We start from the raw sequence: 17,071 nt of genomic DNA, 5'->3' as shown, positions 1-17,071 counted from the left end.
GCAGAGAAGAGACATTTTGACTGTCATTTGCAAAACACCTGCGACTTCAAGTCGCTCCAGGCAGTGACTCCGGAGCAACGGTCTGCTTGGACAGCTGCAGGACATATCACCAAATACCCGGAGCGAAAACACTTCGAAGAAAGCCGTAAGCATTGCCAACGTCATAGCCAATGAGTGCTGAGTGATGTTAGTGTCTGCTGATGTGAACCTGACCAAACAGAAACAGGATTTCTGGATGTTATTACATGTTTTCTTTTGTCCTTTTTTCTAAACCTTTATTTAACTAGGCAAGTCAGTTAATTAAGATCAAATTCTTATCTTCAATAACGGCTTAGGAACAGTGGGTTAACTGCCTTGTTCAGGGGCGGAATGAAAGATGTTTACCTTGTCGGGGATTCGATCTTGCAACCTTTCAGTTACTAGTACAACGCTCTAACCACTAGGCTACCCTGCCGCCCCGTCCATGAACTTGAGGTCTTTAAAAATTTTCCTCAAATTGAAACCATGTCGCCCCTGATGGTTAATAATACAAGCTATGGATACATATATTGTTTTTTTTGTGTTTTTTTTTTTCAGACAAGGCCCATCTGGTATAATGAAGCAGAGGAACCCTTCAGCACCAAGTGGAATATTTCTGAAATAAATGGCACTTAAATTATATATAGAAGTGTCCATCACATATGCAAAAACACCTGTTGATTGAGCATTTTATTTCACAATTCCATTTCATTTTCAGAGACACAGCATGAGATAACACAACGTTAATTTAATTACAAAACGCGTCACTCAAGTCTCTTAATTTTTGGGAACAATCTGAGGGCATTATCTGTAGTGGCATGAATTACCATTTGAGGTGTGATTCCTTTGACATGAGCAATGTACTCACAGACCAGTGAAATGTTCTTGGGTTCATTCCTTACCTGCAGAGGGGAGACGTAGAATAAGAACACTTATACAAAACTATCAGGTTGCTGCTTTACATAATGATGCATTCCAAATGATGACCCACATGTTTTTCTGGTCCCAAGGCAGGAGAGTCTGTCTCCAGACAGATGTGTTCTAATGGAATCTGTTTGATCAGCTTGGCTTTCTGTTATAACACAGTAATAACACAGTCATTAATGAGGGGACTCAACAGCAACCGCCACAAATCATGTCTGGTTTTATCACACCATATGGCCGTTTCAGAGTTGTTTTGCAGAAATGCATAGTGAGCATTTCTGGCCCAGTAAAAGAAGCCTTTACACCAGTCTTTAAAACTTGAACTTGAGACGAGCTTGTTCAAAGATCAAGGTGTTAGAAAAGATAAGGTATTTCTATAGAAAAGATAAGGGATTCCCATAACAATGAGGACATACAGTACTGTTGGTGACTCCACAATACCTATAGAAAATGTACTGAGAGATTACTGAATGACTCCAGGTTAATGAACAACTGTATCGCTTACCTGGTCATTCCTACAGACAGCTGGAGGGAAGGAGAAGAAGTACCCTGCCTGCACTCCTTCCATGGCCACTGATGGTTTCCCTGCAAAGTTGTGCAGCAAAGCACAAGTGATACCTGATAGGATAGCCAAAATAGTTAAGGCCTCCTAAAAATGGAAAAATTAGTCACTTCAGCAATGAGGCTGTCCTCTTATGTAATCCTGATTTTAAGACACCCACCCTGTTCTTTCAGAGTAGCTATGGTGACCTTTGCAGCTGATCGGGAATGGATGTTCCTGCGTCAAAGAGGAAATGCACACAACAAGAAAGTGTCAGGAGAAATATAGTGGTAACAAATAATAATACTCCTTAATATCCAGTTATAGTGAGACATTCCATGCAAAGCCTGTTCTTGTCCCTGCCAAGGACATGGCTTGTTGCAGTTGCTCGCAGTCTGATTACATGAATGTAATGTGTCTCCTAGCACACACAGTACTATGCACCAAGGCTATCCACGATAAACTCACACTGGCAAATCCAGATCCTTGGATATTTGTAATTGCTTGGTGAAAACAGTCAGCTGTTCCTCTCTCTCCTGAGAAGTGGGGGCATACCAAGGTGTGTAGTCAAGACCAATCTGCAATCAAAAGAAGAAAAAGAGACTGTTTTAAAGGAAGAAAAACATTATCATTGCATTGATTGTCTATTGACTGAATGTATGCTAAACAAAAACCATTGATTTCAATCTTTAACAAACCATGTAACTCTATGCACAATTACTACTTTGAACAATTTAGACAGTACATAAATAAATTACTGGAAACATTTTGCGGATGCAAAGTTTGGTAACAGAATTAAGGTAAAAATCTCCCTCAGTTTGATTCCGTTACAAAACATTGTATGTACACAGTTCTTCCTGTATTTTTTTTTTATTAAAAGGTTCAGTGGAAATTATTAAAAGTAGTCATTGTGTGTATAGAGTTTTATGGTTTGTGAAAATTTGAAATCAATGGTTTCTGTTTGGTGAAAAAAAATGAGTCTCAGCATAATTCCATTATCATGGAATTGCCCCTCAGCACAAATCTGAGATGGGCACTGGGCAGCTTGATGGAAACCAGTTGAACAGTGGGCGGTTAGTCAAAGCTTTCCCAGTCCAGGCCAACAGTCAATCCCAAACAAAACACATGCTGGGAATGTCCAGCTAGAGCACCCTGTCCCCACTAGCTTACTCTGTGCTGTTACTGACTGGGAGACATGGTTGACTTAGTCCTAATACCTGCCTCTCTGGGCTCCACCAAATTAACTTTGTGAAAGAATGCTTGTGCCAGACATGCTTTCCTTCCAAAGCTCTTGCGAAGGATATAGATCATTAAGGGTATTAACCGGCAGGGTGAATTGTTAGTGATTTAAGAAGTTATTGTTGCAGTGTGCACTTTCAGTTTAGCAAGTCGGAGCTCAGGCTTAATAAGCCTAATCCTTTTGCTTTACAGAAGTCATACTATTTCACAGTTTTTACACCAGGATATGACACGTGTGTTTACGTAAGATTAAGCATGATGAGGGGCCAGACAGACCTGCTGCATAGGACTAGAGAAGTGATAACTGGCTTTTCCATACAATTCTATGAGTAGGCCTACAGTACAGTACATACTAGAGGTCGACCGATTAATTAGGGACGATTTCAAGTTTTCATAACATGTCCAAAAATACCGATTTGGCCGATTTTTTAATTTTTTATTTTACACCTAATTGAATCTTTATTTAACTAGGCAAGTCAGTTAAGAACACATTCTTATTTTCAATGACGGCCTAGGAACGGTGGGTTAACTGTCTCGTTCAGGGGCAGAACGACAGATTTTTACCTTGTCAGCTCGGGGGATTCAATCTTGCCACCTTACAGTTAACTAGTCCAACGCTCTAACCACCTGATTACATTGCACTCCACGAGGAGACTGCCTGTTATGCGAATGCAGTAAGCCAAGGTAAGTTGGTAGCTAGCATTAAACTTATCTTATAAAAAACAATCAATCAATCATAATCACTAGTTAACTACACATCGTTGATGATATTACTAGTTTATCTAGCGTGTCCTGCGTTGCATATAATCGATGCGGTGCGTATCGTTGCTCCAATGTGTACCTAACCGTAAACATCAATGCCTTTCTTAAAATCCATACACAGAAGGATATATTTTTAAACCTGCATATTTAGCTAAAAGAAATCCAGGTTAGCAGGCAACATTAACCAGGTGAAATTGTGTCACTTCTCTTGCGTTCATTGCACGCAGAGTCAGTGTATATGCAACAGTTTGGGCAGCCTAATTTGCCAGAATTGTCCGTAATAATGTCATAACATTTCCGTCTACCCGGATAAAGCACTAAATAAACTTCAGTTAGTGCTAAATACAGCTGCTAGAATCCTGATTAGAACCAAAAAATGTGATCATATTACTCCAGTGCTAGCCTCCCTACACTGGCTTCCTGTCAAGGCAAGGGATGATTTCAAGGTTTTACTGCTAACCTGCAAAGCATTACATGGGCTTGCTCCTACCTATCTCTCTGATTTGGTCCTGCCGTACATACCTACACGTACGCTACGGTCACAAGAAGCAGGCCTCCTAATTGTCCCTAGATTTTCTAAGCAAACAGCTGGAGGCAGGGCTTTCTCCTATAGAGCTCCATTTTTGTGGAATGGTCTGCCTACCCATGTGAGAGACGCAAACTCTTTACTGAAGACTCATCTCTTCAGTGGGTCATATGATTGAGTGTAGTCTGGCCCAGGAGTGTGAAGGTGAACGGAAAGGCTCTGGAGCAACGAACCGCCCTTGCTGTCTCTGCCTGGCCTGTTCCCCTCTTTCCACCGGGATTCTCTGCCTCTAACCCTATTACAGGGGCTGAGTCACTGGCTTGCTGGGGCTCTCTCATGCCGTCCCTGGAGGGGGTGCGTCACCTGAGTGGGTTGATTCACTGTTGTGGTCATCCTGTCTGGGTTGGCGCCCCCCCCTTGGGTTGTGCCGTGGCGGAGATCTTTGTGGGCTATACTCAGCCTTGTCTCAGGATGGTAAGTTGGTGGTTGAAGATATCCCTCTAGTGGTGTGGGGGCTGTGCTTTGGCAAAGTGGGTGGGGTTATATCCTTCCTGTTTGGCCCTGTCCGGGGGTGTCATCGGATGGGGCCACAGTGTCTCCTGACCCCTCCTGTCTCAGCCTCCAGTATTTATGCTGCAGTAGTTTATGTGTCGGGGGGCTAGGGTCAGTTTGTTATATCTGGAGTACTTCTCCTGTCCTATCCGGTGTCCTGTTTGAATTTAAGTATGCTCTCTCTAATTCTCTCTTTCTCTCTTTCTTGGAGGACCTGAGCCCTAGGACCATGCCTCAGGACTGCCTGACATGATGACTCTTTGCTGTCCCCAGTCCACCTGGCCGTGCTGCTGCTCCAGTTTCAACTGTTCTGCCTGTGATTATTATTATTTGACCATGCTGGTCATTTATGAACATTTGAACATCTTGGCCATGTTCTGTTATAATCTCCACCCAGCACAGCCAGAAGAGGACTGGCCACCCCACATAGCCTGGTTCCTCTCTAGGTTTCTTCCTAGGTTTTGGCCTTTCTAGGGAGTTTTTCCTAGCCACCGTGCTTCTACATCTGCATTGCTTTCTGTTTGGGGTTTTAGGCTGGGTTTCTGTACAGCACTTTGAGATATCAGCTGATGTACGAAGGGCTATATAAATAAATTTGATTTGAAGGTTGTGCAATGTAACAGGAATATTTAGACTTATGGATGCCACCCGTTAGATAAAATACAGAACGGTTCCGTATTTCACTGAAAAAATAAACGTCTTGTTTTCGAGATGATAGTTTCCGGATTCGACCATATTAATGACCTAAAGCTCGTATTTCTGTGTGTTATTATGTTATAATTAAGTCTATGATTTCATAAAGCAGTCTGGCTGAGCAATGGTAGGCAGCAGCAAGCTCGTAAGCATTCATTCAAACAGCACTTTCGTACGTTTGCCAGCAGCTGTTTATGACTTCAAGCCTATCAACTCCCGAGATTAGGCTGGTGTAACCGATGTGAAATGGCTTGCTAGTTAGCGGGGTGCGCGCTAATAGCTTTTCAAACGTCACTCGCTCTGAGACTTAGGAGTGGTTGTTCCCCTTGCTCTGCATGGGTAACGCTGCTTCGAGGGTGGCTGTTGTCGATGTGTTCCTGGTTCGAGCCCAGGTAGGAGCGAGGAGAGGGACGGAAGCCATACTGTTACACTGGCAATACTATAGTGCCTATAAGAACATCCAATAGTCAATGGTTAATGAAATATAAATGGTATAGAGATAAATAGTCCTATAATTCGTATAATAACTACAACCTAAAACTTCTTTCCTGGGAATATTGAAGACTCTTGTTAAAAGGAACCACCAGCTTTCATATGTTCTCATGTTCTGAGCAAGGAACTGAAAAGTTAGCTTTTTTACTTGGCACATATTGCACTTTTACTTTCTTCTCCGACACTTTGTTTTTGCATTATTTAAACCAAATTGAACATGTTTCATTATTTATTTGAGGCTAAATTGATTTTATTGATGTATTATACTAAGTTAAAATAAGTGTTCATTCAGTATTGTTGTAATTGTCATTATTACAAATACATTTCAAAAATCGACTGATTAATCGGTATCGGCTTTTTTTGGTCCTCCAATAATCGGTATCGGCGTTTTTTGTTGTTGTATCGGTCGACCTCTAGTACATACCTCTCCAACTGCAACAATGTCATCTCTGTACTTCTGGAACAAGGGCAAGGCAGGCTCCAAGTCCTGTAATAAGAGATGTTTTGGGAAAAGTCAGCATGCTTGTTCCTCTCATCCTGAGACAACATCAAAATGATGTTATAGAGTTACATTTTGTTTATAACCATAATATCTAACATAAGGCTGACTGTCTGACATGTGTTTGATGTCTATTAATTGAGTGTGTCTGCTAACTGTGTGTGAATGTTTGTACCTGAATCTTCACGCTGCGCTGGTCATGGGACCCACAGCCTTGGACTGGGTGGATTCCAAAACATGGTGCAACTAGATCTGGGTAGCTGAAAGAGCAACAGTAAGAGTAACTCAAAGACAACATTCATAAAACAGTTTCACAGTGTCTCAATGTACTACAAGAACAGATAAATGTCTCTTGGAGAAGAAAACAAACTCACAGTCAAAAGCTGCTGGAAGCCAATGGAACATTGTGATAGTGAGTTTAACTATTATTTTGTGTTATAATGTATGCATTTTGAGCAAGATATCACAAGGCACAGAATTTGCTATTATAAATCTATGACATTTCTGAATATGGGCTATTATGTTCTGCAAATAAGATATGTTGTGTATGATACTAACCTTTTAAACAGCTGGATAACTCTTTCAAACTCACTGGGCTCTTCAGTGACAGAAATAAGTGTTTTGACTCCAGCCTGAAATGGCACAACATCTGATGTAGACTACAATACAACTGTTAATAAATACAGTAATCAAGATTTTATTCATATTAACTTTATACCATTAAACATTTTACATATATTATATAATAGCTATAACTAACCTCTCTGGTCCTCTTGATCACATCCTCTAAATCCTGCAGAATAGACACACACTTTTGTACTGTCACTTTTGAACATTCACCCTTGAATAATGTATTGTCATAGCATAGTCAGCTGTCTGCAAGTATTGCTGCGGACTCGATGCGACCATTTTTCACGCTTCCTAGTTGCGATACTGCCTTCTGGTGGGCAGCACACATAAGCACCCAAGCTTGCATAACAGTTGAATAATAACCGCTTCTGTTACATTAGCCTACATAGCACAGACCTTTTGCTACATACCCACTCATTTGTGTACACATACCTCGGCAAATTCACAGGCTGTGATGTGGCAATGGCAATCAACAAAGCCACCATCCATTGAAGCCATAGACAAAAAAATAGGTTTGAAATTCAAAGTGAATTATGTGAGGTGGAATGTTTTTTTTTACACCGTTTTGTTTCCCTACGCGCCTTTATTCCTAGAACCACACATTTAATTTCCGGTTCCGGTCATTGCAGAATCATTTCAAACATTTGGCGCAAAAGATGGAGATCTGCTTGAATGAAGAGGAAGAATATAGGGTGAAGTTTACGTCGAAAAAAAATGTGGTCGAACAAATTAAGAAATACAAAGAACTACTTAAGAAGTTATTGAATGGCCAACCTCAGCTATCCGAGGAAGCCAAGCAACTGTTACAGGAAGAGTTGCTGGCGGTGAGTCGATCGATTGTTTACGTCTGTAGTTTTTTTTTTGTAAGATGTATAACTACTAGCTTGCGGAGACAAATCAAAATAAAGCTTGCGATGTGATACTTCGCGTTAGCTAAGTTACTATAGTTAGGTAAGTTAAATGTTGAGTCGGCGGTACATGAAGAAACTGCAATATCAGACCGACATCCACAACAGCTAACATTTAAAGGCTCTACATGGTCAATCAGACATCCGCATTGGCCGTGCAGCATTTAGAGCACATTTATGCTTGATCCGAAAATGTGAGGCAATTGCGTCACACCGTCCATACGGTATCTCCGACCTCATTTTCAGATCCAACCTAAATGGTCTTTTAGAGGGCGAGGAACTGCGTGAATCTGTTTTATACTAGATGACTGATAGGGGGCGCTGGGTTTAACCCACGTGACTTTATCTTGGCACTCCCCCACCTTTGTAAAATTAAAAAAAAATTGGAAGCTGTAGATATGTGTTTATTCATGTCTACATCCATTTTTGCTTCATTTATTATATTACAGACACCTTAATGCATACTTTTAAATGATATTATGTGAGCTAAACATTTTTTAAATGAAGAAAAATAACTTTTCCTTAACTTTAACTTAAGCAATAAGGCCCTCGTTGCGTCGTGCCTAAGAGCGGTGACATATTGGCCAAATATCACAAACCCCTGAGGAGCCTTATTGCTATTATAAACTGGTTACCAATGTAATTAGGGCAGTAAAACTAAATGTTTTGTCATACCTGTTGTATAAGGTCTGATATACCATGGCCTTCAGCCAATCAGAATTCAGGGCTCAAACCACCCAGTTTAAAAAAAATGTTTTAGAGATGACTAATGTTACCATGCCCAATGTAAACTATATATATATATATATTTCTTTCTTTAAATTCAATACATGTACCTTTGTCCATGAAACATTTAATTGAAATATTGTAGAATTAAATTCATTCCTTGGAGGACGACTGGGAAATTCCAATATGGCCGACTGGTTACTTCAAAGCCTCTCAATGGCCAATACATAGCATCAGCAACCAGGTTTATACACATCAATGGTGTGAATGACTTGCCTAGTTAAATGTTAAATAAAAAAATAATGCATTGCATTATTCTGCAATATCTGCAGTTCATCCTGCTGCTCGTGGCAACGTTATATGGGGGAGTCTCAATTTCACTTGATATCTTGATTTTTAGAACTTCGAGACTGCTGTTCAAGAAAACGTGTTGATCAATAATCAGACGTGGGAGGAGGCTCCTGATGAAGAGGGTGAGCATATCTCCTGTCTCCTATTACATTGTTATTGTTTTTTTATACATCTATTGCCTTTCAGTTGAAAAGAAGACATATCTGTGTACTATCAACCACACTGCAATAAGTTTGTTATTATCCCGTTTGATCAGTTGTTTTGAAGATAGTGAACATGTTTTATAGTAAACCAGAATATCTGTTAAATGCACCAGTAACTCCATAATTTGGCTGTTTCTGGAAACCATCTATTCTTGCTAGCTGCATGTGATATTAAACTTTTAGAAATGTAGCCTGCTGTAAATGTGGGCACAGATCGTTTTGATTCTTATTAAGCAGCTCAAGGCACAATAGGACATCAATGTAAAGATTATTCAGTGAGGGAGGAGGAACTTGGTGTCATCGGTGAGTTGATATCAAGTAATGATTGAACTGGACGAGTTTGTTGCTCAGTCTAATGACAATTATTGGTACGATAGGTAGATGTTTAGTTCCCACATTAATGCTATTAAAATAAATGTAATTCAGAAAGACTTTTAAATTGCTTTACAACAGTATAATATCACTTCTTAGAAGATGAATGCAGTGCACTTGACGACCTGCTGGATGAGAACATTGTGGGAACTTCTCGGAAACGACGTAAAGGTCCTAAAGAGATCCTCCCCTATGTCGTACGGTCACTAAAGGCGGAGCGTAAACTCATGGTTGGTTTCATGTTTTATTTTTTTTCATTTTTATTTTCACGTCTGAATTTATGGATTATGTCTGATTGAGTGGTTCCATTGAAAATGGAAGCATTACTTTTGCATAGCCATGATTGTCACTCTCATACTTCATACTGCAGTTTGAAATGTCATACATTTGAAAATATAGCATGTACCATGTGTTCACAAAATGAAAGTATGCTCTATTTTTAGGGAATGTATGAAGAAGTAGTGAAGCCACAAGAAATGGGAAAGGACCCAGTACAAGGCAAGCATTTAGCCCAATCAGATCTAATCAACTCAAACGCTTACAGAATAGTGTACTGGAAATGTCATGCTTTGCATGACACTAGAACATGAAATGTTATGTTCCCATGATTTTGATTGATAGTCGGTGAACTTTCCCCTGTTCAGAAACCATCATGACCACCTTATTGGATGCTGCACCTCGTATGTTTAAGCAAGCCAGCGCAGTAATGAAGGTAACAGGACAGTCTATGTAGCTTTCTGTTATTTCCCACCCACTACACCCTTTTCTATGCAACACAAGTTTATGTTTAGTTCTTTTTCTTTGACCATGGTCTTGAATGACTGATGTTTCTCTGCTGTCCAGTCTCTCCAGGTAGTGCAGCAGAGGGCCGAGGGCCTGGGACAGGTGCTGAACATGTGTCCCACAGCGGAGTCCCTGGAGGTGTTCAGGGAGGTGATGGGCAGCAGGCCCAATGGAGAGGAAAAGACAGCTAGTAGAACCAGACCACCCATTAAGAGAGCCATGGAGCAAACAGAGCTCAGAAACAACTATGCTCCTGTTCTAAAGAGGCCAGCCATTTGTAACAGCAATGACAAACTTGAGTGAAATATATGCCACATAAATGCTTCCTGATCATGGAACATGTACTCTTATTTGTGATTGGAAGGATGCAATACTGTAGTACTCCCCACAGTGATAAGGCCTATGTTTGCAGCAGTCTGTGATACAATACTGCCCTCACATGATGGATAATGGGAAATGCACCCAATAGTAGTGTACATTGTTTTTATACTGTATATTTAAATGGCTTTAGAAGGAAAAATATATATTTTAGCTTGGGTGTTCTTTTTTTTCCTTTGCCGTTTGTCACAGTTGAAAACGCACAGGTTGTAGGCTTATGTAAATAAATGCTACTTAAACAAGCTGTAACAGCCAGGTTTAAAGGTCCAATGCAGCTGTTTTTTTTTATTTTTTATCTCAATATCAAATAATTACTGGGTAACAATGTAGTACCTTAGTGTGATTGTATTCAATTAAAATGTTAGGACTGTGGTGGTGGTCTGAGTTCCAAACCTCTCTGCCAATTACTATGTTATTGGTCTATTAACTAATTTACTGCTCGATGATGTCATCGGACAGGCCAAAACTCCATTCCACCAAAACAAACTGCTCTCGCACTAAAAGGGCATCATTTTTACAGTATTATTCCAACCTCATAGTGTGGAAATATACAGTACCTGTCAGAAGTTTGGACACCTCATTCTACATTGTAGAATAATAGTGTAGACACCAAAACTATGAAATAACACATGGAATCATGTAGTAACCACAAAAGTGTTGAAACAAATCTAAATATATGTTATATTTCAGATTCTTCAAAAGTAGCCACCCTTTGCCTTGATGACAGCTTTGTACACTCTTGACATTTGCTCAACCAGCTTCACCTGGAATGCTTTTCCAACAGTCTTGGAAGTTACCACATCGGCTGAGCACTTGTTGGCTGCTTTTCCTTCACTCTGCGGTCCAACTCATCTCAATTGGGTTGAGGTCGGGTGATTTTGGAGAGCAGGTCATCAGATAAAGCACTCTCACTCCTTGATCAAATAGCCCTTACGCAGCCTGAAGGTGTGTTAGGTCATGGTCCTGTTGAAAAACAAATGATAGTCCCACTAACTGCAAACCAGATTGGGATGGTGTATTGCTGCAGAATGCTGTGGTAGCCATGCTGGTTAAGTGTGCCTTGAATTCTAAATAAATCAGTGTCACCAGCAAAGCACCTCCTTGCTTCACAGTGGGCACCACACATGCAGAGATCATCCGTTCACCTACTCTGCATCTCAAAGACACGGCGGTTGGAACCAAAAATCTTGAATTTGGATTCATCAGACCAAAGGACAGATTTCCACCGGTCTAATGTCCACTGCTTGTGTTTCTTGGCCCAAGCAACTCTTGTTATTGGTGTCCATTAGTAGTGGTTTCTTTGCAGAAATTCAACCATGAAGGCCTGATTTGTGCAGTCTCTGAACAGTTGATGTTGAGATGTATTACTTGAACTCTGAGAAGCATTTATTTGGGCTGCAATCTGAGGTGCAGTTAACTCTAATGAATTTATCCTCTGCAGCAGAGGTAACTCTGGGTCTTCCTTTCCTGTGGCGGTCCTCATGAGAGCCAATTTCATCATAGTGCTTGATGGGTTTTGCGACTGCACTTGAAGAAACTTTAAAAGTTCTTGAAATGTTCCGTATTGACTGACCTTCATGTATTAAAGTAATTGTGGACTGTTGATGGACCCTATCTGGTCTAAAATGTAATTTAAATGTATGACACACGAATATATTATATATAACAAGCCTACATCTATTTGCAACAATTCAAGTAGTATCATACAGGTACAGTAAACGTATAGGATATTTTCCGCTTGTCCTAAATCAGCTTTTTAGAGCGCACTTTATTCTGTTGCTGGTTGAACACTCAAGGGCATCTGACGCTTTTTAGCACGTGACTTAAAATAAATATTGAAAAGAAGCGGCAAGTGCAGTTTGAACAAGTGAAACTGTTTGTCTCGCATACGCCCGGTCTCACTTGTACATACCTTGGATCTTGCTATCTGAAATAAAATCCGAGGAGGACTTGTTTTGACGTTTTGTATTTAACTAATCTATCAATGCATTGTTATCGCATCTGTGATGTCTGACAGCGATATTTCTGGCAGCTTTCTACACAGCAAGAATCAAAACAGGTTATTACTTGAAATATGTGAGGTAAGTGTTAAATTGCGTAAATATACTTTAATTACTTTAATAATGTATTAGGCAGTGGTGTAAAGTACTTAAGTAAACATACTTTAAAGTACTACTTAAGTCGTTTTTATGGGTATATTTACTTTACTATTTATATTTTGACAACATTTAATTCACTACATTCCTGAAGAAAAATGATGTACTTATTATTCCATACATTTTTCTGACACCCAGAAGTACTTGTTACATTTTGAATGCTTAGCAGGACAGGAAAATGTCCCAATTCACACACTTATCAAGAAAACATCCTTGGTCATCCCTACTGCTGCTAATCTGGCCGACTCACTAAACACACATTTCTGGCTGTTACAGCTTGTTTAAGTAGCATTTATTTACATAAGCCTACAACCTGTGCGTTTTCAACTGTGACAAACGGCTACATTTGTAAATGATGCCAGAGTGTTGGATTGTGACCCTGGCTGTCCATAAATAACAATACAATCTGGTTTGCTTAATATAAGGAATTTGAAATGATTTATACTTTTACTTAGTAGTATATTTTAGCAATTACATTTACTTTTGATACCTAAGTATATTTAATACCAAATACTTTTAGACTTTTACTCAAGTAGTATTTTACTGGGTGACTTTCACTTTTACTTGAGTCATTTTCTATTAAGGTATCTTTACTTTTACTCAAGTATGACAATTGGGTACTTATTCCACAACTGGTATTAGGCCTATTTGGTTACCACTTATTAATTTTCACTTGTATTTTTATATTGTTTAATATTTTGTATGATAAAATATAATCTACACCAGCAACATTGTGTTGAGTGCACACAGAGATCAGTCAACGCTAAAGAGCAACAGCTTGTATGTGATATTCTAATAGTGACAAACGTAATACAGACCAACTGTACCTCAGCTGCAGAGCTCTGGTGATGATGGTGATGAAGACAGGAGGCTAAAAAGAAGGGAAAAGAACAGGGTGGCAGCGAAGAACAGCCGAAAAAAGCAGACACAAAGAGCAGATGAGCTGCATGAGGTGGGTCAGTGCATGCACAACAGACTCCTCATCATCACACAACTCCTATTTTGGCATAGTCTAACATTTTCTGTTATATGACGGTAATGACACAGCTATCAATGCCACACTCATTCTCTTGATCAAGTAGATCAGGGATTTTGGCAACTTTGAAGGGGGTGGGGACCACAACAAAACCTGAACTCATCATGAGGGGCCGCAGTGGCTCGCGGGTTTGTGTACCCCCCCACCCACCGAACTGCAAGCAAATAATCTTGACAGCAGAGATACATTTTTAAGTTTATTTCGTGCAATTCTACACATTTTGCCATGTGATGTAGAGAAAATTTTGCCGTTTTAAACCAAGATTGCTGCAATTCTATACATTTTGTCATGGGGCGGAGAGACGATTTAGCAATTTTAGAACTATACTGAACAAAAATATAAACGCAACAATTTCTACAGAGTTACAGTTCATATAAGGAAATCAGTATATCTGTTAGTCACAGATATCTTTTAAAAAAAGGTAGGGGCGTGGATCAGAAAGCCAGTCAGTATCTGGTGTGACCACCATTTGCCTCATGCAACGCAACACATCTTCTTCACATAGGCTGTTGATTGTGGCCTGTGGAATTTTGTCCCACTCCTGTTCAATGGCTGTGCAAAGTTGCTGGATATTGGCGGGAACAGGAGCACACTGTTGTACACGTTGATCCAGAGCATTCCAAACATGCTCAATGGGTGACATGTCTGGTGAGTATGCAGGCCATGGAAGAACTGGGACAGTTTCCAGGAATTGTGTACAGATCCTTGCGACATGGGGCATTATCATGCCGAAACATGAGATGATGGCGGCGGATGAATAGCACGACAATGGGCCTCAGGATCTTTTCAAGTTTCAAATTACAAGTTTCAAGCGACAATGGATCTTGTCATGGTATCTCTGTGTATTCAAATTGCCATCCCAAATTGCCATAAACTACATTATCCGTAGCTTATGCCAGCCCATAACATAACCCCACCGCCACCATGGAACATTGCTCACAACATCAGCTGACTGCCATCTGCCCGCTACAGTTGAATCCGGGATTCATCCGTGAAGAGCACACTTCTCCAACGTGCCAGTGGCCATAGAAGGGGAGTATTTGCCCACTGAAGTCAGTTACGAAGTCGAACTGCATTCAGGTCAAGACCCTGGTGAGGACTACTAGCATGCAGATGAGCTTCTGTAAGAAGGTTTCTAACAGTTTGTGCAGAAATTCTTCAGTTGTACAAACCTACAGTTTCATCAGCTGTCCGGGTGGCTGGTCTCAGACGATCCCAAAGGTGAAGAAGCCGGATGTGGAGGTCCTGGGCTGGCGTGGTTACACGTCGTCTGCGGTTGTGAGGCCGATTGGATGTACTGTCAAATTCTCTAAAACAACATTTGAGGCGGCTTATGGTAGAAAAATTAACATTCAGTTCTCTGGCAACAGCTCTGGTGGACAATGCTGCAGTCAGCATGCCAATTGAGACATCTGTTGCATTGTGTTGTGTGACAAAACTGCACATTTTAGGGTGGACTTTTATTGTCCCCAGCACAAGGTGCACCTGTGTAATGATCATGCTGTTTAATCAGCTTCTTGATATGCCACAGCTGTCAGTTGGATGGATTATCTTGGCAAAGGAGAAATGTTCACTAACAGGGATGTAAAAAATAATGTGTGCACAAAATCTGAGACAAATTTGCTTTTTGTGCTTATGCAAAAATTCTGGGATCTTATATTTCAGCTCATGAAACATGGGACCAACATTTTACATTTTGTGTTTATATTTTGTTCAGTGTAATTTCATGCAATTCTACTCATTTTGCCATGGAGGGGAGAGGAAAATTGGCTGTTTTAAAGCAAATTTCCTGCAATTCTACATATTTTGCCATATGTAAGAAATGGGGGGTGGGGGGCGGAATAGATCTGAGCACCTTCATGCGGCAGTTGCCCATCCCTGAAGTAGATTAATATTGTACTCTACTCAGAAAGTAAGACTATAAAGTAACTGAGCACAGTTTGTCCTATACAGGCATATGAGTGTCTGGAGCAGAAGAACAGACAGCTGAAGAAGGATGTGCAGTTTCTGTCTGAGGAGCAGAGGCGTCTAACGGAGGCCCTCAAGGCCCATGAGCCTCTCTGTCCCATCATGCACTGTGTTGCCAACCTGGGGTCAGGGACGTTGGGACCCAGGGATGTAGGGGTCCCCTCCTGTCTGCCCAGATAGCCAACATACCATGCACGGACCACAGAGACAAACCAACGTGGGAGACTTGTGAACAGAGTTAACAGGTCAGATTATATGTCCTCATCTGCCCTTTTTATTCTCGGCGTCAATTGTTTTTGTACAGTTTGAATCAAGTTGTAATTTAATAATTATAGGCTTACGTAATGAGCTTTGTTTCAGATGTTCAAGTTGCTAAACTGGTTTACCAGTACCTGGGCTTGACCATGTGGGAACTTACTTATACTTTACCAGAAAAAAAGAAACCATTTAAAGGTTTTTGGTTTCTTGTTTCTTAGTCCCTAATCTAAAACATTTAATACACTGGCTATTACCAATGGATTCATGCAATTCAATGCTTACTTGATCAAATCAAATAATCAAATCACTTAATCCAACTATAATATGTACAGTTTTATTATTATTGTTTGTTAGCTCATGTTATGACATTGTTATAGAGTGTACCCTCTCTTCCCTATAATGTGGGTAAATACTCACTAACCTCATTACATCTTCGTCTCATAACTTAAAAAAATTAAATACGTTTGAAGCAAGCCATTATCATTCACTAACTCAATAAAAGGGGGAACATTTTGGGAATTCTTGTCCCAATCAATGATCTACAGCATGTATGGTCTATCTTGATGACATGACTGCAGGCTTCTCTAAAATGTTATTATGAATGGATGGATACATTCACAGTAGTAATTGGCAAGGCTTCTACTAAATGCAGACTGACCACTGAGAAATGTGAAAGACTCTTCAGCCACACAGACAGTTCATTTCATACCAAAGGATTTATAGACTTCTGCATTCTGCATTTGAGGGGGATTGTGGTGATTATAATAAAGCCTTTTGTGTGGATCGCTTCTTCATACCGGTATGCACTTCTTCTTAGTTATTTTCTCTTCGAACTTTCTCTTCTCACTTTCAAATGAGCACAGACTGCTTGGACTTCCACCACACAACACAGATGATATTACTTTCAGTCCAGGAGATTTTAGGGCATAATGAGGTATATCATTAGTATATTAGTCTACACATTCATATTACATTTTCTTTAAGAAATAATGTTTTCCCCACACCAGATACAAACATACACATACGAACAACAACTTACTGTACAGACGCCCACAA

General features: G+C 40.2%; 3 protein-coding genes across 5 annotated transcripts; 2 read left to right on the top strand and 1 right to left on the bottom strand.

Annotated features, from left to right (window-relative positions):
* Positions 1–693: 693 nt before the first annotated feature.
* Positions 694–7,479, bottom strand: tatdn3 (TatD DNase domain containing 3). Of its 3 annotated transcripts, none has more exons than XM_020496558.2 (10): positions 7,309–7,479; positions 7,007–7,039; positions 6,805–6,878; positions 6,422–6,506; positions 6,172–6,234; positions 1,952–2,061; positions 1,665–1,720; positions 1,448–1,527; positions 1,010–1,090; positions 694–920 (listed from the first exon to the last, which is right to left on the bottom strand). In XM_020496558.2, the coding sequence occupies exons 1-10, from the start codon at positions 7,372–7,374 to the stop codon at positions 783–785; spliced, it is 786 nt and encodes a 261-aa protein (XP_020352147.1). In that variant the 5' UTR covers positions 7,375–7,479; the 3' UTR covers positions 694–782. The 3 variants fall into 3 exon arrangements, with proteins under 3 accessions (XP_020352147.1, XP_020352146.1, XP_020352148.1); XM_020496557.2 differs by having other exon boundaries at positions 1,448–1,560; positions 7,309–7,420; XM_020496559.2 differs by lacking the exon at positions 6,172–6,234 and having other exon boundaries at positions 1,448–1,560.
* On the top strand, positions 7,478–12,545 carry nsl1 (NSL1 component of MIS12 kinetochore complex). The gene is made up of 6 exons (XM_020496560.2): positions 7,478–7,700; positions 8,911–8,983; positions 9,536–9,666; positions 9,880–9,934; positions 10,081–10,148; positions 10,280–12,545. Exons 1-6 carry the CDS (start codon positions 7,533–7,535, stop codon positions 10,520–10,522), a joined length of 738 nt encoding a protein of 245 aa, XP_020352149.1. The 5' UTR covers positions 7,478–7,532; the 3' UTR covers positions 10,523–12,545.
* batf3 (basic leucine zipper transcription factor, ATF-like 3) lies at positions 12,505–16,809 on the top strand. Its single transcript, XM_020495948.2, has 3 exons — positions 12,505–12,678; positions 13,586–13,705; positions 15,743–16,809. Exons 1-3 carry the CDS (start codon positions 12,604–12,606, stop codon positions 15,935–15,937), a joined length of 390 nt encoding a protein of 129 aa, XP_020351537.1. The 5' UTR covers positions 12,505–12,603; the 3' UTR covers positions 15,938–16,809.
* The last annotated feature ends 262 nt before the right edge of the window (positions 16,810–17,071 follow it).

This window comes from Oncorhynchus kisutch, linkage group LG12 (genome assembly GCF_002021735.2).
Source record: "Oncorhynchus kisutch isolate 150728-3 linkage group LG12, Okis_V2, whole genome shotgun sequence".
Taxonomy (NCBI): domain Eukaryota; kingdom Metazoa; phylum Chordata; class Actinopteri; order Salmoniformes; family Salmonidae; genus Oncorhynchus; species Oncorhynchus kisutch.
This window is presented reverse-complemented; position numbering and strand designations above follow the sequence as displayed.

Bases quoted from the DNA above. Each gene is read 5' to 3' on its own strand.
- tatdn3 (XM_020496557.2), bottom strand. From the start codon at position 7,374: ATGGCTTCAATGGATGGTGGCTTTGTTGATTGCCATTGCCACATCACA. The intron at 1,721-1,951 runs GTGAGTTTATCG...TCTTTGACGCAG, and splicing joins AAGGATCTGGATTTGCCAGT to GAACATCCATTCCCGATCAG. The intron at 1,091-1,447 runs GTAAGCGATACA...GTGTTATAACAG, and splicing joins CTGTCTGTAGGAATGACCAG to AAAGCCAAGCTGATCAAACA.
- nsl1 (XM_020496560.2), top strand. From the start codon at position 7,533: ATGGAGATCTGCTTGAATGAAGAGGAAGAATATAGGGTGAAGTTTACG. The intron at 8,984-9,535 runs GTGAGCATATCT...ATCACTTCTTAG, and splicing joins GGAGGCTCCTGATGAAGAGG to AAGATGAATGCAGTGCACTT. The intron at 9,667-9,879 runs GTTGGTTTCATG...CTCTATTTTTAG, and splicing joins AGGCGGAGCGTAAACTCATG to GGAATGTATGAAGAAGTAGT.
- batf3 (XM_020495948.2), top strand. From the start codon at position 12,604: ATGTCTGACAGCGATATTTCTGGCAGCTTTCTACACAGCAAGAATCAA. The intron at 12,679-13,585 runs GTAAGTGTTAAA...ACTGTACCTCAG, and splicing joins TATTACTTGAAATATGTGAG to CTGCAGAGCTCTGGTGATGA. The intron at 13,706-15,742 runs GTGGGTCAGTGC...TGTCCTATACAG, and splicing joins GAGCAGATGAGCTGCATGAG to GCATATGAGTGTCTGGAGCA.